The sequence below is a fragment of the Tympanuchus pallidicinctus genome, unplaced genomic scaffold, assembly GCF_026119805.1.
Source record: "Tympanuchus pallidicinctus isolate F22 unplaced genomic scaffold, pur_lepc_1.0 scaffold3, whole genome shotgun sequence".
Classification (NCBI taxonomy): Eukaryota; Metazoa; Chordata; class Aves; order Galliformes; family Phasianidae; genus Tympanuchus; species Tympanuchus pallidicinctus.
In genome coordinates, this window is record NW_026294747.1 from 84,773,786 (window position 1) to 84,798,047 (window position 24,262).

Genomic DNA, 24,262 nt, shown 5'->3' on the forward strand with positions numbered 1-24,262 from the left:
CACTTTTCCTTATTAAATAGGTGATTTCCATAGTCTTGCTTCTTTGTTACAATATTCTTTAGGTAATTAATACTAATTTATTATTATAGTTGTTGTTATTATTTCCTAGTTTTCATGCATGCCCATGTTTTATGAATGCCAAATTATCATTTAATTTAAAGCAGTTTTGAAGAATAAACAAAGCTTAGAATCAGAAAATAAATACTTGGCCCCGTTAAGTTATGTAAAACTCACAGAACTTTAATTTCAGAAGAATCAGCTCCACTTACATTTATTTATGCTTATACAAGAAAGTATCATGAAAAATCTGCCAGCATAACAAAGTTTTGAAATTTATCACATGGCTGTATTCAGAATGAACTATTATTTATATGTGAATTACCATGATTTATAAATATACTTTGCTTTTAATATCTTAGAGCCTTAATTCCCAAAGTGAGAAATTTAAAATTCTCTAGGACATTTAACGGATAATTTCATATAGTTATATCAATGAAAATTGTGACTTAAAGATGCCCTGTTGCATCTGATGTGAAGGTGATGTATTTTAGTAATTTTACATTGCAAAATGACACTTAGAAAAGAGACTTTGTACTACCAAAAGTTATTTCAACACCTTGTAAAAATGATACAAAGAATTTATTCCTAGTAACAAATCAGACAATCATGATGTATTCTACCATGAATCAGAACCTTTGACCTGACAGGAGCTGGAATTGAGGGTGTGTTTATAACCACCATACTTGATATTAAAATATTTTTAAAAACAAGTGCATTGCATAATTCCTAATTCTGATAAATAAACTCATGCAAATAAAATATGTATGTAGATTTTCTGGAATTTAGTCACCTCAGTCATTCATTTGAGATATTTTGTAGCTTAGTTTATGTCAAAAGAAACTCCATCCAATCACTGTCTATTAAACTATCCTGCTATAAATTTATGTCATTGATGTAAAGTAACAAATTTATACTAACATATTTATTAAAATTTGTTATAATTTTCAAAATGTATATATCTCTGTTATTGTCAAGCACTGCATCTGTTTCTGCCTCTGTATCTGCATTGTACTTCAATACATAAAAGTTCAATTTGCTGCAGGGCTAGAAATGTGAAATTTAGAAATATATAGATGCTTGTAGAAATATAAAATGTGCAAATCAAATGTGGAAGATAATACTTGTTTTTACTTTTACTGTTACATGCTATATAATTCTGTAACAGAGCTGACGTTTTCAGTCTGCAAAAACATGATGACTCAACACAACAGCATAGATCAGGAACAAGCATTTTTATCAGATTATTTTTAAAAATTAATACCATTTTCGGGAAAAAAAAATGTATTATCCACTTATTTTCCAGGCTTTTGTGTATATGTAAAACAATTACCTGTGACATTTAAGCCATCTGACCTTTGGCACCACACAGTTCGAGAAGATCCCTTCCAGGGGCTAGCCATCCACTTGTATTCATAGCAGTGGCCATCTATACAGAAGACATTCATTTTTTAAGAGATTAAATGAAAAGACTTCAGCCTACCACTAGCTGCAAGTAGACAGCGTACATTAAGGTTAATGGGTTTTATGGTGTCTTTCTTTCACCCAGCAACTCAGAAAGGCGTACTGTACACACAGAAGTCTGCACTTACTGGATGCATACAGAATAGAACGGATGTCTTCTGGACTGAACAATAATGTTCATACACACTGCATGTGGAGTAAGACCAATATAGTTATCGAGCAAAACAGACATTTTCAACAACCTCATAGTGGATGAGGCCTATCTGTTGTGAAAAGTCATTTAGGACTCAGCTTTCTTTCTTGCTAAAGCTATGCTTTAGTTAATATTCCAGTGTATGGAAAAGTAGGCTTGGCTGTATCTGACTTCACATCTCTACTCCACTGTACACATATCATATAATCTGGGATAAAATATGAAGTCTTTCTATACCTTAGTTGCCCAATAATTTTTTTTTTTAAATTCATCTGTCTGGTGTCCAAATGGACAAGAAACGTCTTTTCTTAGGTATTTTGCTTAGTACTAGCAGTAGGACAAACTTTTTAGTCATTGTCATGTGATAAGAGCAGACAGGATTCTAAATTTGGTTATGCATCATAATATCCTTTTTTTTTTTAATTAAGAAATTATCAAGTAGATAAGGCAACTATTTTTTTTTCCCCAAATCTTGAAAAGGTATTTCATTATTAAAAAGGGATTTTAAAAATGTGTTTGAAGTGGAAACATACAATAGTTAAATTTTCCAAGTTTTTCTGGTACATAGTTGATATATGGAAAATAAAAAGTTAAGTGCATTTCTATGTCCACTAAATGCATAATTTCCTAATTTTGATAGCCTCAGCAGAAAGAAAAGAAACATACTGTAGTTCTGTATTTTTTTTATTACAGGAAGAGTGATGTGTATTTTGGTACTTACCACTGCATGCTCTTGTTTCCAAAGCTTGTTCTGGACAAAGATGTTGATTCTCTAAATCCTGAATGATTACTGCCCGAGATCGGACTTGTATGCCTCCAAAGCCAAGATCCTCACCATTAACACAGGTTAGCTGACAAAGGCTCCATTCTGACCACTCTTTCAAATAACAGTCCCCTGAATTTTTATTAGAAGATAAAAGATCATCGATGTATGTGACGAGCTCATGACAGTGAGTAGGACTTAGAAAAACTTAGAAATTCTGAGCTATTCTAAGCATCTGTGAGGCTGAAAATAATAACTATATTAGTTATTAGTTATTATTAGTTTATTATTATTATTAGTTAGATATTTTAGATATATATTATTAGATAATAATAGTTTATTATTATTATTAGTTAGATAGTCTAATTGTTGGAAAGCAGAATAGGTTTCTGTAGCATTCCCATAAGGTCAGACTCATTTTCAATTTCTGATGACACTCCACACAATGCTTGGATTTAACGAATATTAGGGAATTGTACACTGTGTATCTTAAGCTAATTTTATACATATTATTCATTACTTCTCTTTGACACTACAAAGAGAAAGCATTGTGGAGTTTTAAAAAGATTGTCACATATCCTCATGCAGAAGCACTTTAAACAGGCAGTAAAAACTACTACTGATACATTCTTTATAAGAATAAGAAATGAGAAAGTGATTAAAATGTCTATTCCAGTTATTCCAGGGTAGTATAACAGAGATTTGCAAAACGTAATTTTATGGAGTAAAAAGAAAAAAAATAGAATTCTACTAGTTAGATAAATTAGTGAGACTGGCTAAAGAAAATTTAAGGAAGATCTTCAAAATAACATAAACAGACCATTTTGTAAAAGATGCAGTATCAAATGGACTATACACAGACTCATTAATAAACCTCTTACTTCTCATTATGTCAGTGAAAGAGCTATTAAAAATTAAAGCTACCTTCTACTGTACTGATGAAAGATGTAATCAGCACCGTGTTGACCAGATGCCTGATTAATGAAGGTATTTTATTTGCCAACATTAGGAGAGCATGTGAAGAAATGAATAATTGAAGAACTGATGTATACGCAATAGGAAAGCAAGCAGTGATTTTTGGAAACTTTAGCTGGAACTTATCATTAACACATCCCCATAGGGCAGTTAATCTTACTGGCTAAATGTGAGACTGCTGAAGAACAGGTTCATGCTCAGCAAAATTTAAAATCTAATAGTAAGCAGTAGTGAATCCACCACCAGAGTTTCTCGGCCATTTGCCCTATCAGTAAAGTATGTGAAAAACATTTTATTGCCTGTGGCTAATCCTAGATACTGATAACTGTAAGCTGAAGGAGTAAACCAAACGATCTTGAAATGTAATGTTTATTTGAATGGCTTTCTTACCTGGACAAGGAACAGTGCATGTTTCCTCAAGGACCATCTTTTTATTACCATCTATAATAGGCTCTATTTCTCCACAGAATTCCTCATCTACTATTTTGCCTACATCTTCAGTGGATCCATCAAAAACCACACAGGAAATATTCCGCGCTCGTGTGCCCTCTCCACACTGAGCAACCTGGGGAAGGAGGATATGGATGCTGTACGTTGGAAAGTATCAAAAGACTGAATTTGAGCTACATATCATTGCATCTCCTATTATTTTTTTGCCAAAATACATATTCATTTGAGTAGGGAAAATAAAAATACATTGTTTTTTTTACATTTGAAACAAACAAAAAAATATGCAGTCACTGTTGTTTCTTAATGTATGGATCTAGCTTGTGCTTTTAAATTGCAATCATGGCAGTATCTTAAGAGAAGATCTTTTCTAGGATAAGAGTTTTTTTTCAACAAGGATGCTCATCTGTTACCACATATACTCTTTTACAATTTAAGGATTTCAGTTATTAGCAAAGATGTCATTGAAATACCAAACTTTACCTTTCTACTTTGAATGTCTGTAGGACTTTGTTATACTTGTTGACAAATATGAACTAAAAATAAATCTTCACATTTTTGTATAAAAAATGTGGAAGTAAACTGATTACAATGCTTTGAAACAGATATTCGGGCATATTTCAAACATGCCTAGCTCCATAATTTCAGTGTCCACTGTGGGTCTTACCTCTACTTTGCATGCAGACCACTGACCATACTGCCATCGATAACAAGGCTTTACTGGACAGGGTTTGAATTGCTCCATTTGAGAAGGACAAGGCCTCCCATCGCCCTGAAACGGTTGATTTATGGTCCTTCTTCTGATCATTTTTCCTGCAAATGAGAAACAGCAATATAGGTAATAGCAAAGTAGCTAGGCTGATTTAATCTTGAAGATGGTTCTATGTTGGTGAAAAGCATAGTGTTTGAATAATGTAATTTTTTCATATTTGACAAATTGGACAGTAAAGCAAATCTTTTGGCTCTTGCCTGTTATATGGATTTTCTTATTTTATATTTTCTGAGTCAGACACTCATGAAGGAGGATGTCTGATCAGGATTTCAGATTACTCCTGTAATAGCAAAAAAAAATTAGTAAATACCCAGTTCAGAAGCTTGGGGAAGAGTACTCTCTCTGAAGATGATAAAATGCTTATGGCAGTTCTGTGGAGATACTGACTATTCATCTGGAGTTTGCTGCTGTTTTTCCTGAGTTAATACAGAATTATGTGTAGGGAAAGGAAAAGGAAAATGAAAGGGCGAGGGGAAGATGAAAGGAAACAGGGAGGGGAAGGGAAAGAAAACTCAGTCTTTAAAATATTCCAAGGTTATATGCAGACCTGTAAGGCCACATGCTTGAGAGCAGTCAGACCAAGACGACCAGTCAGAAAGCTGACAATTCATGGGACATTCCACCACACAGGATATATTCATTTGCCACGTCTTTTCCAAACCAAGCTAGAAGAAAATATCCAATAATTAGCATGTAATGTTCAGTCTGTGCCAGCAGTGCTCAGCATGCATTTGGACAGAGTGAATTTGAAACAAGTAAGCTTTAAGTAAACATGAAATAATTCCTAAATAATAAGTAAAACAATTAAGCTATTTTAAATCTCATTTCACAGAATCATAGAATTACCTAGGTTAGAAACTATCTTTAAGTTCTTCAAGTCCAGCCACAAAACTGATGGAATGAGTCCCATCACTAAACTACATCCCTGCCTCTTTAACACCTGCAAGGATGAGGATTCCAGCACTTCTCTGGGCAGCCTGTTCCAGTGCCTGATCATACTCATCAGTACCTAACCTAAACGCCTTTAAGACAGCTTCCTAACACAATATTCCTCATCATCTGAGAAAAAGGGCTGATGCTTTCTTCCTGTAACATTCTTTCAGGTAATTGTAAAGAGCAATGAGGTCTCTCTTCATCCTTCTCCAGACTAAAAACTGAAGATCCCTCAGTTACTCCTCATACGTCCTGTTTTCTGTTACTTTCAGCAACTTCACTGCTCTTCTCTGCACGCACTCAACCAAGTCAGCATGCTCCTTGTAGTGAAGGGACCAAAACTAAACATGATATTCAAGGAGTGGTCTCAGCAGTGCTGTGTATATGGAGACAATAAGATTCCTATTGGCCACACTACTTCTGATCATCATAGAATCATTTGACTTGGAAGGGATCTTTAAAAGTCTTATAGTCCAACACCCCTGCAATGAACAGAGACAGCTACAGCTAGATTAAACCCTGAATGTCTCCAAGGATGGTGCTTCCACCACCTCTCTGGGTAGCCTGTTCCAGTGCTTCACTAATCTCATCATAAAAATCTTTCTCCTTATATCCAATCTAAATCTCCCCTCTTTTAGTTTGAAACCATTTCCCCTTGTCCTATCACAACAGACCCTGCTAAAGATTTTCTTATCTTCTTTCTTACAGCCACCCTGTAGATACTGAAAGATCGCTATCAAATCTCCCCAGAGCCACAACTCTCTCAGCTTGTCCTTACAGAGGAAGTGTTTCATTCCTTGGATCATTTCTGTGGCTCTCTTCTGAACTCACTCTAAGAGGTCTGTGTCTCTCCGGTACTGCGGACTCCACATCTGGATGCAGTACTCCAGGTGAGGTCTCACCAGTGCAGAGTAGAGAGGCAGGATCACCTCCCTTGAATGCAGGCCAGGATGTCATGTACCCTTTTGGTCACTTGAGCATGCAACAAAGCATGGCAACACAGTCCTAATGGCATATACTGACTTTTAAATATATTCTCAAATCTTATTTTAAATAAATATTTTCTAAACAATAACTTGTAAAATGAGGGCTTCAGCTTGTATTTTTACTTTATACTGTGATGGTAAAATCATTAATATTTAGAATAATAAAATCATAGAATACTCAAAGTTGAAAGAGACCTACAAGAAACTCTAATTGAGTTCATCTGTTGGGTCTTTATGATTTGAGAGATTTGGCTAAGAAGTTTATCCTAACTAAAAGAACACTATTCTCAACTAAAACCTAGCAATCTGATTGTTTCTACCTTCTGCTTCTGAGCTAACACTGGGTGTGCCATTACTACAGACTCCACCGAGAGCCATTTCTCCATATTGTCACATTTTTCTATTTGATTCCTTCTCAGAACTAGCAGTGAACAAGCTATTTAAGCAGTTCATCCCTCCCAATTTTTGTTAATATATAATTGATTTTCTGCAGTCCTTCCCTTCCAAGAATGGATATCTGGCTTTTTTTAACATTTGAATGATTGTTTTTCTTCTTCAACTCTTTCTTTCTCCTGAAATAGCACGTATGTTGAGTCTCTGCAAACACTTGGCAGAGAACGTCGGCATAGAGAATGAGATGCTGTCCAAATGTTCTCTAATTCTGATTACAGTTGATAAATCTTTCCTCTCTGGCCTGTCTTAAATTCTAAGCACAGTATGCAGTTGGAGGCCCTCTAGTCTTCAATTGTATGATAGGTAAGGGACAAAACAGTCCCTTACCTATTTATGATGTGTCATTAAAGTATTTTGAAATAGGAGTGTATCTTAATATTTATCTTAATATATATAATATTATATTATATATATATGTATATTATTATATTGTATAAAATATATAATAATATATTAATAATAACTTAACTATCAGGCATTAACAGCTTAATTCATTTCAAGGCTGGCCCCTGTCATAGAAAATATTATTCTGAAATTAGTATTACTTAGCAACTGATGCTAGGAGCTGAGTTCAAAACTAAAAAAAGAAAGAGATTGAGCATAGATTTGACAGTGTAGAAGACTGCAGATGAAGCAAGTTTCTAAGAGCTCAATAGAAACTGAACAAATTAATGGCAGAATCTGGAGGTTTAAACACTCAGAAACTACATCTGGCAAGCACAGTCCAAGAGCTAAAAACAGGTGGAGGATGAGAGAATAGATGGAAACTCGTGTATGTTTCTCTGCCTGATTCTTTCCTTGACATCTGCTTACTCCTCTCATTTCTTTATAGGCTTTTGCTGTTGTTTTTAACGTAGTTTGTAATCTTATTACACACAATAAAACCATCCATACTACTGCACACAATAACAATGACATGACATTGACACAGACAGTGACAACGATTTGTTCTAAAAAAAAGTACATCAATATATGTTTTTCTGAAAAAACAAAAAACACCTTTCTGTACAAGAAGATTTCACCAGTACCTTTGATACAAAAACTGCAGACAGTGTAAGAGAATGAGGAAAGGCGGTGTGGGAACAGACTCACATGCTCTCCCGAATACAGGTTCTGTACTAAGTTCTAGGGGCTGAATTCAGTGAAACACTAAAAAGTGATGCAGTCCCCACAGGGAAGTGCCAGTCTGTGCTTAGAGACAGTGGTCTGCATGGGTCTGATTTTGTAAAGCCATTTCTATGTTCTTATGAAGTCCTGTGCTCCAGATATTCCCCAGTCAAGAAGGAAGAGATATTCTGGCTGATACTCATGAGAATACGTAACACAAGATGGAATACAACTGGTGGCATAAATATTATCATGACAATGAAAACCCCTGCAACCTGCATAGCTCCAAAATGAGTTATAAAAGGTATGATATAAAATGCAAAGGAAAATCAATTCTGCTAATATGAAGAGATCTGCAGTTTCCCAGCATAAAAGATGGTCCTATTCACTGACCTTCATCAATGAACCCTGATCTTCATTGACACCTTTTAGAATTCCAGAAGGCTTCTGATATCTTTAAGTAGACAAATCCTGCCACGTGTTGTTTTTCTTTTAAAAAAGCCAACTAGGCTTTTCAAAACCTATTAATTTTAACAACTGCAAAGGTTAATGGCATGAAACTAGCAGTTAAGGCTTTAAAAAGGAAATAAACTCACAATTTTCTACTTAAATGCAAGCATAAAGCAATAATTAGGCACAACATTAGCATGCATTTCATATATAAACTACCACAAGTACTGAAAATGTCTTACCCTGGAAGACTCACCAAGTCTTAAATTTGCATTTGTAGTACTATATATTGAAACAAACGAGATTTTAGACCTCTGTTCTGCATTATACATCAAAGAATGAGCTCACAACTTTTTGCTGTTACACAGTGTAACCTTGATTATCCAGCTATTGCACACGTCAACATCTGAAACTTTGGGTCATCTGGAACTTCGATACTTACGAAATCATAAAATAGTCTTTGAAGTCTGCTTTTTGGGTCAAATCTTCTGACCAAAGGCTCAAAATCTACATAATTGATTTCTGGCAATTGAATGAACGTGAATGTTCTATTTTAGGACTGACCTTCTCAGCTGGACCTTGGCAGCTAGAGAAGCAAAAGTCCAAGACATTAAAGGTGAAGAGGAGAAAGTTGAAGGCCAGACTACTCCTAGGGATCTGCCAGCCACATGTGTTAGGCACTGACATGCTGCTGAAGTGGATGTGAGGAACAATTTGTTTGCTCTAATTTGATATTAATCCCACATTCTTTTTTCATCCCTCTCCTTACTTTGATGAATCAGAGTTCATAATGCAGATCTTAGAAAATGTGACTGGAAAAAATTGGAAATGTGATCTGAAAAGGTTGCTGGACAAGCTATGGATGAGTTGTGGTTTCTGATGAGTGAACGGCAAGTACTTAAGTTACACCTAATAGTAGCACGGAGTCCTTTATTTTTGGCTTTATATGAGAGGGGAGGCAGATTGTCAAACCAACATGTACCATAAATCCTGTGATAATAAAAAATTTGTTTATGTTTCATGTGACAGATTAACCTCTGTAGGAGGTTAATCATGTAATCTGTTAGACAGACTATTTGCCAAAAAAAAAAAATCAAAACATTTTGCATTTGCTATCTGATTCAGACAAAATTGCTGGTTTCTAGTCTTTTCTGATGTTTAATTGCAGGTAAATGAATAAAACTAAGTCCCTAAATCTGAGAATGACCAGAGCCAACTTGCTTTAGGTGATTTGATTTTCAAATATGAAAAGACAATTTGAGTACTTGTGACATGCTAATTTTTTAGAGTTAGAGACCAAGTAATCTAGTATTACTGTGAGAGTCTGAAGGGAACTATGATAACATAACTAGGACTTGGAAATAAGCTCTACCAATTAGTTTATCCTGACAGTAATAAGGATGATTGGCCAGCTTCTTATCAGATTGACTAAAAGAAACACAGGATCACATGAAATGTGTTATGAAAGCAATAGCCAAAAAAATGGAAACTTGGAAGAAAATTCAGTCTTTGATGACACTGATGCTCATAAATGAAAAGGGTGATAGTTAAAAGACAACATGAAGGGATTTTTTAATACAAGGCTTTTATTAGTTTTATGAATCATGTATTATCAAGGAAATAAGACCTTCATTTTTTAAGGGATCAGAATAGGTTCAGCTAGTCTGATCTCCCTTCCTTGCATATAATAAGAATCATAATTCTGTAAATTGATCTGCACATAAATTAGATAGAACTTTTGCTTTATTCATACAGTCAATATAAAATTTTATGATAGCCCAGGGGAAATTCCATTAGCTAAATCATTACAGAATTACTTAGTGTTCTACCATCAACCTCTCTAACCACACATGGCTTATTTTGAACTTGACACAATATTTCTGTACTGCTTTTATAATGCAAAAATACAAATTCCTCTCTCCCCCACAAAAAGAAAAAAAAAAAGAAAAAGAAAAAAGGAAAAAAGGAAAAAAAAAGCAAACAACCACAAAACAAAACAAAAACTAAAGGACCATTTATGATTAGATTAGTGAAAATTGTATAGTACCTTTATACATGTTTTGATAATTTCTTCAACATTCTCCTCTTCTGACCCAGAAGGTCACAAGAGTTCACTTTCACATCCTTAGACTGAAGGATCCAGTAAAACTGAAACAGCCTGGCCTTCTTGCTTATCAGGTTAACTGGTTTTACTCCTCACACTTATTGGATCAGTCTTTGACCTTGCTGTACCACTGCTTACACATCCAGAATTGAACACACAGACTTAACAGTGTGACTGAGGAGTGGATCAGATCTTTTACACAAGGATGTACCTCTACATGGTACAGCAGATCAAAAAGGTAAATAAAACTGTGTCACAGTAGCTGTTGTAAAGCAAGAACTCCTTGATGCCAATTCACCAATCATTTAGGGCAAGTAGTTTTTGAGACCCCTGTATGTTATCTCTGTTGCTCTAGATAGTTCCTGAGTAATAAGCTCTCATTTCTTCTGGAGCAGGAGAGCTCCAGAGGTTTTCTGTAATGAGATTCCAGTGTAAAAAATAACCACTTATTTTAAAGGTTGTTTAAATTCTTTGGCTAATAATAGAAACAATTTAAGGGCTTCATGGTATAAGAAATATATTTATCCTAAATATCTAATGAAGTACATACTTTTTTCTAATGGGATGGATATTTTATATCATGTTGTGGTTTGAATTAATCTATACTTCTGCCTCTTACAAAAAAACCCACAGGAGCAATATTTTTCTTTCAATGCCCTGAAACATTAAAATAATGCATTCCTGTATTAATTTCATATAAACCTGCTGGTGGGTAACAAAACTGTGATGTTTTTCCTGAGGCATAAATTAACCAAATATTAGATTAGATTATAATCCCAAAATCTACATGTAAAGGAGGAACTTGGCAAAAAAATAGGTACCAGTCTCAACTGAAAACTTCTCTCTATTGTTTTCTCATTTTACTTCAAATTACTACCTCTATGTGACTGAAAACACTTAGAATGATGGACAAATGCCAGAAAAAAATAGTCCTGTCAAATTTGAATTTAATTTGAACATTTGCAATATGGCTCTTTCAAAATTTTAGGGTTCTTATCTGTTGAGTAAACCTCTATACATGCTCCTATTTCATTAATATTTCCTCCATACTGCTCATTTTTTCACACTAATCTGGGTACCTTTTGTGTTGCACAGCTGAGTACATGAAGTTAACAATCAACCCAGCTGCAGAATGGCACGTGAGAAATATTTTCCAACACATTGAGTAAATGATTGATAATGGCAGCTGTCCAAAGCTCCATGCAGACATTATATCAAATTAGAATGATGATTAGTGTACTGATTAAGATCTATTGCCTTTATTCTACTTTATTAATTATTGTTTCTAAGTCATTTCCTTCAGGACATAATAATTAGCATACCTTCATGGAGGCACTTAAAAGGGAATTGTATAAAAATCACTATTGATGACATAGTTCATTTCAGAGGTACTTAACAATCCGTGAGTAGTGTTGTGAAACAGCTGGCAATGATGTGTTATATGCTGTAGATGGTAGATGGCTCAGCATTAATTAGCATTAGTAGAAAGAGTCTTACAGGTACTCAACTCACCTCCTCACAGTATTTCAGGTCAACTGATTTTCCATCACTGCGAACACAATCGAGCATCCGTGTTTTGATTCCGTTACCACAGACAGCCTTCTCACTGAGCTGACATGTGCTCCAGTCTGGAAATAAGGAATTCATTAGGGTAGCAGACATTTTAGATAAAACTCATAATGATCCCGTCTCCCACTTAATTCTAATTTTGTTGACATAAAATAATCCCCATAGCAACTTTTACACGTGCAATGCTCATGGAGGGAAGCCAGCTGCTACTTGTTTTTGGAAGCAGGCACTGTTCATATTCAGTTCGATCTGCACAGCTTCTGAGGAATTAACAAAATGATAATTTAAATAAATTTCCTGGTGTAAAAGCATGCAACCTACATCCCAGCTGCAAAATCTTCAATAATATTTTGTATGAATCAAACAGACTGCAACAGTCCTCAGTATGAGACTCATAGCTCTGGATAAGAATGAAAAGCTGAAAAAACTGTCCTGGGAGATGAATGGAACTAAGCCATAGTCTGATGATGTCACTAGATGATAAGATCTCAAATACCTGTCACGTTGTAGTCATAGTGGTAGCAGTTTTTGTTCAAAGTGCAGACTTCTGTCTCAGTGGCAGCAGGGCAAGACTTTCCTTCCATTGGTTGTCTCAGAGATTCTGATGACCTTTCACGGACACTGCTTCCATTGCATGGCTTGAAAGAGAAATTAGAAACATCTTGATATTATGGCAACCTGATACCTTTCCATGCAATATTATAACATCCTTTCAAACAACCTCTTGACAGAATGTAAATTTAAAATAACAGGCTCGTGTTGTTGCCTATGAGAAATTATTTCCTTTTTACTTCAGAACGAATTTAATCTGCTGTTTAAATTTGGTACCAAGCAAGCTGAAATATCCTTCAATTGGATAACACCGTGGTATTTTCCCAACTAGTTCATATCTGAACTATGAAGTTTTTGGCATTTCCTTCGGAGATTCCTGTCAGGTAGGCAAGAAAAGATCCAAAATTATCGTTCTGTGTTTAACTACAAATTTTGCTCTTTCCAGAACAGTGACATTTTCAGTATACTGGCTACCCTCTCCTGCAACAGAGAGGATCAAAGCTAGGCAAAAACCACTGAAGAAATGATTTCACCATACAGAACCTACCCATACTGAAGAATGTCCATTTGTGATATTTTTATTTATAAAGATGAACTTTTGGGAACAGTTTCACTGAATGAAAAATACCTGCACAGCTCTATTTGCATCTAAGCATAAATTATGATAGTAAATACATATATTTACATATGTACTTAGTGCTCAGTTCAGCATCTTAACACAATAATTCATATATGAATACACTGCTTACCAAAGAACAGCGAGACCATGATCCCCATTCAGACATAACACAGTCTTCTGGACATGGCAGTGTGCATTTTCTAGCACCAAGTGGCATCTCCTCAGGATCACACAGGTAGTCCTCTACAGTGTCAGAAGGACCATCCACAGTGTTTAGCATGCATCTGGAAAAAAGAACTGCACATAAACTGCTTTTGCCATGGATTTTGTGCAATGACTATAATCCATGCTTTTTAAAGCATTTTACCATTTTGTCAGCACACAAAAAATAAAGTAATTGAAGTAACAGAATACTGATCTATGAAAACTCAAGTAAGTCAAAGAGATGAAAAGAATCTTTATTTATACATGATGACAGCCATATAAAAAAATGCACAGAATGTAAATGTTCCTTGATGATGATGTGCCAAGAGGTACTTTAGATTGAAAGAGGAATAATATTATTTTACCTGACTTTCCTTGTTTGAACACCTTCTCCACAGTTCTCTTTTAAGTCCACATTGGTCACCTTGCAGACGCTCCAGGGCTCGGTAACCCATATGTATTGGCTGCAGTCACTGTGGCATGGAACTACCTCATATACCTGGAAACCACACTGACTGTCAGTTTCATTGCACACAGTCAAGATAAACATGCAAAGGGATCATGCCGAGATATAACAAAAAAAAAAGTTAATGAAATTTCTGATAAAAATAACGAAAGTAATTAATTTGACATCTATAGAACTTGCTGCTGTAAAGGCTGTAATAATAATATGGATAAAATACTTGATATATATCTACAAGAATACCAGCATTAGTATTTTTTACAGATTTGAAAACAGACTTTGAATAGCATCTTGTATAATAATTTATATGTAAATTTTCCATATGTTTTCCTATATTGTAGAGAAAAACAAATAGACAATGTATGCACTGAAGCACTATCAGGGAGCCCATGTTAAGGTTATTTCACTGCTTTAGAATCTCTTACCTGAGCCTGAAGAAAGTATTTTCATGAACCCAAAAGAAAAAAAAGATAAAAAGAATGATTAGAGTTAAACATAGGTACTTAAGAAGCATTCATTTTGTTTTCCTTACGAACAATACTCTATGACTTCTGAAAAGCAAAACACATCATTCTTTTCCTCTTGGATCTTCCTTATTTTTTGAGGCATTTTTGAAGATGTATTCTTTGGAATAAGATAGAACTTTATAAAACATAACTACTAATAATTATGTTACAGATCACTTAAAGTCCCTTTCTTTAAAATTAGCTTATATCAGCTAACTTCACATGTCATTCTGGGTATTAGGTCAGCACAACAAGAATTTCTGGAGAATCTAAGACTTTGTTTTAAATAAGACAACGTTCATGTCAGGAACACTATTTTGATAGAAGAACAGAAATGTTAGTTTAGGAACCTACAGACACCATTGTCAAACCTACAGACAATTGTCAAAAGCCACCAGATTGGTCAGGCAAGATTTGCCTTTTGTGAAGCTGTGCTGGCTGTCATGGATCACCTCCTTATCTCATATGTCCCTTAAGATAGCTCTCAGAAAGATCTATTTCATGATTTTCTCAGGCACAGATATGAGGCTCACATGCCTCTAGTACCTTGGGTCCTCATTTCCCCCTTTCTTAAAAATGGGAGTGATGTTTCCCTTTTTCCATTCACCTGGGTCTTCACCTGACAGCTGCAACTTTTCACACATGATGGATAGCAACTTGGCAACTACATCAGCCAGCTCCTTCAGGACCCTGGGATGGCAATCTTCTGCATCCCATAGAGTTGTAGACATTCAGTCTCATCAGGTGATCTCAAATTTGCTCTTCTCATAAAGATTTCCAGAACGAAAATAGTGAAGCCTTAATTCATTAAAATATCTGTATATATCTTGCTCTGGTTGATGTAAGAAAAAATACACAAAACTTGTATATTCATGTATGTGCTTAGTGATGTTCTCCTGACCCTACCTGCACTTCTGTAACTATGACTGCAGGCCACAGTAACTGGTTATTGTAAGGAGTGCGTATCCATCTGCTGGATGACTGAGAAAATAATACCTGGAGGCAAGGAGAAGAGGGATGCCCTTATCCTTTTATTTCCTCTAGCAATCTCAGATTAGTCTCTTCACTTGAAATCCTCTGAACACCACTGATGCAATTTTATAATAATCCTGACTGTATATTGCTATGTCATATTACTATGATTTTTAACCTCACAGAATTCAAAGTAAGCTGCACTCAGCTGGAGCATGGTTTAGGGGCCACTTCAGCATGTATGACCCAGGAATACATAGGAGAAAATGGGCTAAATGAGATATCTTCCATTTACTGTGCTCATTCTCCACCAAAAGAGTCATGCTTATGTTAGCCCTGATAGATGTTGAGTAACCAGCTCTTAAAACTTAACATCTTAAGCATTTTATTTCCATATTTCACTAGTCTTACCACTAGAAAAATTTCCCAAGGCTTAACCAAAATCTGCTTGCAGCATTCTAAGCCTACTGCTTTTTATTCTATTCATGATGGTCTTGGAAGATGGATTATTTTCTCCTCCTTTAAAAGAGCCTTTTATGTTCATGCTAACAGATTGCCTGCATGCTCCCTACCATCTTCCCATCCATGAGCTAGACCTCATATTGCAAGCTTTTCTCAGAAATAATATGTCTTAGCTTTCTACCTACAATATAACCCCTCTGTACATCATAGCCCCTGTATCTAAGGCCACCAAAGACCCTATCTAACCACTATGTTATGTATGTATGCACCTAAGCATATTTTATATATTTATATGTACATATAGTACCAATTATATGAAATAAATATTCTGAAGCTTCAGTAGTTTTCCAGAAAAATGAATGTTGGAATAGATATAGATTAACTAACTAACTTGTTCCTTGGTAAATAGAATGTAGGCACACCCCCTGAATATTTCTGAGATGTCCAGAAAATGAATGTATTTTAAACTGAAAGATATATCCTCTAAATTTTTTGACATTACTATACTATATGTGTAATTCTCTCATTGAGGTTTTTTTTTTTTTTTTTTTTTTTTTTTAACAGTAATCACATTATGAATCATCTATGATTATTTGGAAAACCTCACATTGCAACAAATCAAAACACCGGTAGAGGGCAATAGTGTTGCACATAAAAGTCCAACAGACCTTTAGCAAAATCACTTAGATGCAGGGAAAAAACGAGTCTGTCATGTTCTGTACGAGTATTAAAGAAATAAAAATATTTCTGTATAGACTACGTATTTTTTGCTATTGAAACATATTTTTTCCTTATCGTAATAATATTCCTCCTAATGATTCTTATGGGCCAGCCCAAATTCAGCAACACATGTTCTAGTCTATCTTTTGCTAGATCAGATCACAAACTTAGTTTATTAGTTTAAGTTTAATACATATTTTATAAATTAAAATTAATTACATTCCCTAAAGCAGAAAATTAGAACAACAAGCCATTTCACTTTGTGGTAGCAAAATGTCAATAGGATAATATTAAGTACATGCATTTTATTCAAATGTAGATTGACATCACATTTATAGAGAAGATCATGTGGTCATTCAACATGCCTTTGCAAAGTAAATTAAATTCAACAACAGTATTAATATAAATCGACTTTGAAAATTGTAAGTTAATTGAAAGGGTTTTGGTTTTTTTTTTTCCTTTCTAAAACTCTTCAAGTAAACAGGAGAACATGAACAGCTGTTTACCAATCTACTGTGCTATACTACAGCTTTACTTCATACTAGCATTAGGTGAACCATCAGACAAGCTCACCATGTTCTGTATCTGTAATGCCCCATCCCTAGATGGGGCCAAAATCAAGGCCAGATTGGATGGGGAGGTTGGTGGCCTTGTGGCAGGGGTGTTGGAGATTCATGATCCTTGAGGTTCCTTCCAACCCAGGTCATTTTGTGATTCTGTGAACTTCGGGGGTTTGATTTGAATTAGTGCTAAACTTATTCCCACAGACTAAATGTTCATTCCTCATCAAAGCACTACCAGTATACTCTAAGATCGTGTCTCTTGGCTTAGTATCACTTGAACAGGATTTTGTTTGGGCAGTCAGATTTTTCTCTACGAAAATCAATTGTGGTTATTAGGACAACATGGAGATTGACTTCAGAAGCACACTCCTGAACTGATGTGCCATTGCAGGTATACTTGGAAGGTAAGGATTTAATTGACTAAAATGCCATAAAAGACAATATTCTGGGTGTTCGAAGTATTTTTATTATTTTCAGATCTAGGATGGTCTAGGATGCAAAGAATCTTAGTAGCTTAATAGCTCTAGCATCTGTAATGAGAAATACTTCACCCGTTATTAAGAAACACGGTCTTCAGCATGTACATTAAAGAATATTCTATTGTCTCTACAGTTCAGATTATGTACTAAACTCTTGCAGATGATTGAACAATGAAGGCAGATTGTGTGCTAGCTGAGGAAATTTAGGCAATCTCAATCTACATGCATCTGCCCCATATTTGTGTAGCCTTTTTACATTAAAAAAAAAATAACAAACCCAGCAATACAGCTAAAAGGGTTTTCCAAGATATGGAAAAACTACATCAATAATGTAAATATAAATAAAATTACCTGATTGACATGGTCTAGCTTAGGACAGGGTCTTCCACCATTGTAGGGCTTTTCACGTAGCCATTTTGACCGAACTTTTACCCCACTTCCACAGGATTTACTGCAGCGAGACCAGTTGGACCACTCACTGAGCTTGCAGTCTGAAGGACATGGAATAATACAGGCTTCCTCAATATAACCTGTGTGAATGGAAAAGAAAGTGAAATCTCTTCAGTGTGTCATTCTGCCACTTCTCCCTGAAGCCCTCATCTGGTTCATTTAGATCGTCCAAAGTTTGACTTGACAAGACTGTGAATCGAGAGATTTCTTCATAATTAGGGCTAAATTAAATTCTGCAGAAAATTGACACATATAACTGGAGACTGTGATAGAGTAACAGCTGAGCATCCTCACTACTATCTGATTATGATTCACATTCATCAGATTTCAGCATTCAAAATTTCTGACAGCAATAGTGTAATTGACTAACCCATCCCTTGTTTTATCATTCTTATACCATGAAGCAATTCATTTTTGAACAAAAGAAGGTTTAATTAAAAGCCTCTTCTATAACTGTAAAAAGTAAGCTGCAGCTATTAAATATATATATATATATATATATCCAACTGAATGAAAAAATTCATCTCTTGTCAGCACAGAACAGGGGGAACTTAACACCTTGTGACCTTTCTAAAGCTAGAAAAAGAGTGGTCTGCCACATTAATGATGTGCCGATTAACAACCATCTGCCCCCAGTAACACACTGAATAATTGCACTGAATGGAAAAGCAGATGTTTGGTTTGGATAAGTCATCAGCCATGAGAGGCTGGAAAGGGGAAGAACATGGTCTGTTGGGAGTAACATGAAGCCTCAATTCACTGAGTAAGAGAAAATGACTTTCTTTAAAAGCAACATATGCCACAGCTCTAAGAAGTGTGTCATTTATGCCAATATTTACAGCAGAAGATACAAAACCTCAGCAAAAAAGTTGGCTTTTGCAGTATATATACTACAACATCCTAAACTTTAATGACCTACCATCTTCCCTTTTTTGTATCATATCTTAAACACATTTACTGTTGGCAAAAGTTGACGGTAATTATAAAAAAAACCCTTAGTACATATAAAAGTGAATTCAAATATTTAATAAGCAGCTGGAAAATTAATACTTACATGGATAAGACAATTCTCAAATGAATGGCATAGTTATATATATTTCTCACATAACACAATTTTAAAAAATTATATTAAATACAGTCACTGCCATTTTCATCTGAGCTGATCTTAGCAGCTTTGTTTTTAACTTGTACTTCTAAATAAAGCTATCATTTCTCTTCTGAAGCAGCCAATACATAACAATCACTTGTAATATATAAAAAAAATCAAAACTCTTAAGAGATCTCATTTCTATATATCTATTTCCATCTGTTTCTGTGTAAAATTCAGAATATTTTATAATCAAATTCAGATGATGGTTTTAGTCTAGCTAGTTCTCCTCTACTTGGAACTTCTAGATATTTGAATAGTTTAAATATATATATCCTGTCCTGAAAGTGAGCATTGCAGAACTATTGTTTATTAAATGTATCTTCCTTAATATGACTAGAATGCTATTAGCTTGCACTACATGTTCATTAAGTATCCCTGGCCATTTGTTCAGTGATACTGTATGAAAGGTATACGGTGTTAGACAAAATGTATTTTTGAAGATCATATCTCTGCAAATCGGAGGTGGTGACACACTTTGCCCTGCAGCAGTAGATGCAAATTGATTACATTTCACCTTAACTCACATCTCTGGGTTAGTCTTGGAAATCAGAGGTACCTGACTGCAAAGATATATTTTACACCGAACTTCCACTTCATAAATGTCCAGCTCTGTACCTTTATCAGAAATTAGCATTCAACAAGCTTTCTTAGGTGCTATACAAAATAATGTATGCATACCATTAAGAAATTACTGAATTAAAATTCACAGCAGAAAAGAAGTTAAAATAAGTAAATAAAAGAAAAAAAGAATAGTGATATTTACTGTCTAATGAAGATCTAAGTACTCTTTCTAAACTTGCTTGAGATTCTGATATGCTGCATTAATTTTCAAAAATCTTGAATTTCTGTACTGGAGAGACCTACAATAACACAATTATACCATTTAGCATTCATTAAATTTCTGCATCTGACAGAAGGGACAGACTAAGGGAGAATGGTGGAAAGAGTAAATAAAGTCAAGTAGATGGAAGAGAAAAATAAATAGCTGAGAAAATAGTAAAGAAAATTGTGAAGACAAATACACATAGGAAGAGAAAACAAAAAAAAAGGAGAAAAGATATAGACATTCTGCCCAAAGCAATACCTTGGCAATGCACAAACAGAATGAAATTCTCTCAAGAGTCTATTCAGGTATCAGAGCAAAACAGAATTAAGAATGTTCCCCACAAATAAAAACAGTGAACTAAAGGAAGAAATAATAATAATAATAATAATAATAATAACAATAATAATAAAAACACACTGATTTGGCATATCATTTTTATTCTCTAGAAGATTAATGTGTAGAATGAAAATGAAAAGACCCTTGTTATATCTGACATTAAAAAGTTTCTGGTGTACTCATTCTTTGGTATCTTTTATTCCTCTCAGACACTTCACTGTTTCAGCTTAAAAATCTATTTAGTATTTAGCTATGCTCCTGGTCTCCCTTGGAACCTAGGCAGAAGCAGACTTCAAATTGCTAGCAGATATTTCTTTAGCCAAGAAAGATGGCTGAATATTAAAAGTTACATGCTGCAAATGACAGACTGTGCTCCATTTACCACTCTTCTAATGCCAATTTTTAGAAAATGTTTCTCCAAAGCAAGTCATCATCACAGATGTCTTCTGTACATCTAATGTCAACATATCTTAAAATTTTAGGATGAATAAGGATAATAACCTCCAGAAATTCATAGCAATCACCTACAAATCAAAGAAAACTGATGTTCAGGAAGTTTGAAAAATGTATACTCTTTTTTTTTTGTTGGTTGGTTTGCTTGTTTTCCTTTAGAGTAGGGCTGACTATAATATATTTCTGGTACCTGTATTTGTAAACTTTGACCATTCTGTAAACATTTTATTGAGAAGAGAATATACTGTGATATAACAGAATTACACTAAAAATACAGAAACATAAGAAAAAAAAAAAAAGAAAGAAAAAAGACATGCAAATGAGACTAGTGATGCAGTACGTAGTTCCTGATGTGAAAAGGACATAAGTGGGGCCTTTTTTCAGTTTTCAGTCTTGTTCCTACTGATTTAATCATCCTTGAGAGGGTGCAACTTCTATTAAACACTGTAAAAGCGTATTAAAGAAACAGTTCGCTAAAGCTCAAGGGCAGAAGGATGTCTATACGATGGAATATCACACAATTATATCTCACATTCAGGTTGTGTAATACAATTACAGCAAATTGCATGCTACAGCCTTGAGGTTTAAAGAACAAGCGAAAACAGGACAGATGCAGAGGGAAGAAAAGCAATGAAAGCAGGGAAGTGGCTGTGAAGAAAAACAGAAGAAAGTAAGAAGATGAGAGACAGTGAAATAGCTGACCAACTCAGCAAAGACTAAAGATATATGCATTGGACATCTGCAGTTCATGTCCTGAGACATGCTGCTTATTGTCTTGCTGACTGAAGTCTTTCACTGCACACTTCCTTTAGCTCTTCATATTCTTTGTAACATATGAAGACTGAAAAGATGAAATCTTGGGATACTGTGGTACAGTATCAGCCTTCTGTCTGTAAGGTACAGAATGGTCCTAGAAAGTAACAGTCACCTCTTCAGGTCTACTCTTTTTTCCCAGTCAGTAGTTTCTCAACTGTTTCAGCTCCTATCAGCTGAACTTCGCAAGGCTACAAAATGGTCAGTTGTCTACTATGAATGACAATATGGATATTCTATCATTAAAGATTTGATACACAATTTAACAAATGCCTTAAACTGCAAAGAATATGAACTGAATTTGTTATTAAAATGGAATTGCTTACTGCCTCACTGCTAACTGGTAACAAAACCTGCACTCCTCGAACAAGTAATTAACAGATGTGCTGGATAATTTCCAATGAGGAACTTTAATGGACTGCACACTTTGTCTAAAGACAGAACAAGTTAGTTAGGTCAGATTCCAATTTTCCCCACACAAACTGTAATTCGCAATGTATAAGTACAGACCAACTACTTATGTTGAAGAATGCAGACATAACATAATGGAAAGTCTTTACATTTACTCTTTTGTCCTCAGGACTGACAGAATTATGTTCTTGCTTTCACAAATAAAATGTTGTGCTATGTTTCCAAGAAAAAAACTGCAATGTCAAAATAATGATCTATGTTCTTCAGCATAGTTTTTTGGGTCTTTTTTGTTCAGTGTTTTGGTGTTCTTTTGTCCAATTGGTTGGTTGGTTTGTGTTTTGGTTTTTTTGTTTTGTTTTTTTTTTTTTTTTTGCCATGAAATACAAAGTTCTAGGATTCTATCTTCCAGGACAAAAAAACAACCAACCAACCAACAAACAAAAACAATAATAATGTCTCCTCCCCAACACCTAAAAAATAAAGCAAAACAATTGAAACCCACAAAATTGTTGTAACAGGATTTTGCAGGATTACGTTTTACAGGATGAAAGTTACAAATGAGAGCATTCATACTTCTGCCTGTCCATGGAAAAACATACTGCACTTCATACGATTAATTTTTTTTTATTTTTTTTTTCCAGAATTGCTCTTTCAAAACCTTAAAATCTGAGGGCGATTATTAATGCCTAACTAGCATTTCTGTCTCTGGTGAACTAAACATGGGTCTTTGGGTTGATGGGTGACTCCTCATAATTGCTGTACTGTTGACAGACCAAATACGCTGGAACTATAATGCAGAGATCCATGCTAGTAACTGCAGTGCGGGGCAACAGGTAGTACAAGTATTCCAAGAGAATACATAACAGGACAAATACAGCATCCTGTATGTGAAAAAAAATATTGGGAGATATATATGCTATGAAATTACAAGGTACCCTAATAACAGTTTGAGAACCTAAGCATACTGCCATATTGAATTATAAGCTCTTATGGGAAATACATGAATTTTAGAATAAACACTCAACAGAAAGTCTCAATTAAATTTTAACACTCTTATTTTTTTTGTTGGCAAATTTGTATTACTTCAGGTTAGAATATTGGAAGTGTACAAAAAGATTTTTAAAAGTCCTAATACAAGTGGATATACCAAGTTCTAACTATTGTCTTAGAAAACACAGACACTGTTATAAACTACAAGATTTTACTATCACACACATAAGCAATTAAATACAAAATTTCTTGATTCACATGGATATTCCCAGCAGCTGTTGTAAAAGTATTCACTGATACGCAGATATTCCTCTCTAATCCCCTGCATAAGCCTTGTAGCCATGGAGGGCTTTGTAGAATCAGCACAAATCAATGCATCTCATTTAATTAATGCTAAAGGGGGAAATAACCTCACATTAATAAGGCAAGGCAGCAGACAAACTATCCTGGACTGGTTGACTGTGCCTAAGGTCTTAGCAGTAAACTGACATGAATTAAGAAGGGGAATACGACCTATATAAAAATGCTGCATCTGTTTCCCATGCTACTATGCCTGGCTTTGCTACACACACACAAATGCAAACTCTTCTCAGCTTATGTGGGTCATAATTTATAATCTATGATGAAGGAAAACAAAATATTGTTGAATAAACATTACAGCTCATAAGCATGGCAGTGGCCTGCTTCTGATTTCTTCAATACAAAAAATCCAAGATATGCTTTAAAGGGAGCAGAAAGAGACTGCTTTGATTCTTTTCACAAACACACGAAAACATACTGCTGGAAGTCACCTGTTGCTATTCACAGAACTCTAGTATAGTAGCATTGATAGGGATAAAGTGATGAAAAGCAACTGCTGCTTTTCTAATGGAAAAAAAGCCCCAGAAAATCTCTCACGTAAGTATCAAATCAACTGGACATTTTTTAATTTGTCCAGTAAAATTATCAAATTAGCAATGAAACAAAGAAAGAACAATGCATATGTCTTCCATTGAAGAGACCAGCTAAACAGCAGGTCAT

At 34.8% G+C, this 24,262-nt stretch overlaps 1 protein-coding gene across 1 annotated transcript in view; it reads right to left on the bottom strand.

Moving 5' to 3' along the window:
- Positions 1 to 24,262, bottom strand: part of THSD7A (thrombospondin type 1 domain containing 7A) — a 257,309-nt gene that overhangs the window by 11,711 nt on the left and 221,336 nt on the right. The window contains exons 16-26 of the mRNA XM_052695414.1: positions 18,165 to 18,343; positions 14,537 to 14,542; positions 14,014 to 14,147; positions 13,575 to 13,728; positions 12,770 to 12,911; positions 12,217 to 12,332; positions 5,219 to 5,336; positions 4,567 to 4,712; positions 3,843 to 4,017; positions 2,436 to 2,609; positions 1,391 to 1,486 (exon numbers count right to left, since the gene is read on the bottom strand). Of these exons, the coding sequence (XP_052551374.1) occupies positions 1,391 to 1,486; positions 2,436 to 2,609; positions 3,843 to 4,017; positions 4,567 to 4,712; positions 5,219 to 5,336; positions 12,217 to 12,332; positions 12,770 to 12,911; positions 13,575 to 13,728; positions 14,014 to 14,147; positions 14,537 to 14,542; positions 18,165 to 18,343 (1,440 nt within the window). The remainder of the gene's footprint in view (positions 1 to 1,390; positions 1,487 to 2,435; positions 2,610 to 3,842; positions 4,018 to 4,566; positions 4,713 to 5,218; positions 5,337 to 12,216; positions 12,333 to 12,769; positions 12,912 to 13,574; positions 13,729 to 14,013; positions 14,148 to 14,536; positions 14,543 to 18,164; positions 18,344 to 24,262) is intronic.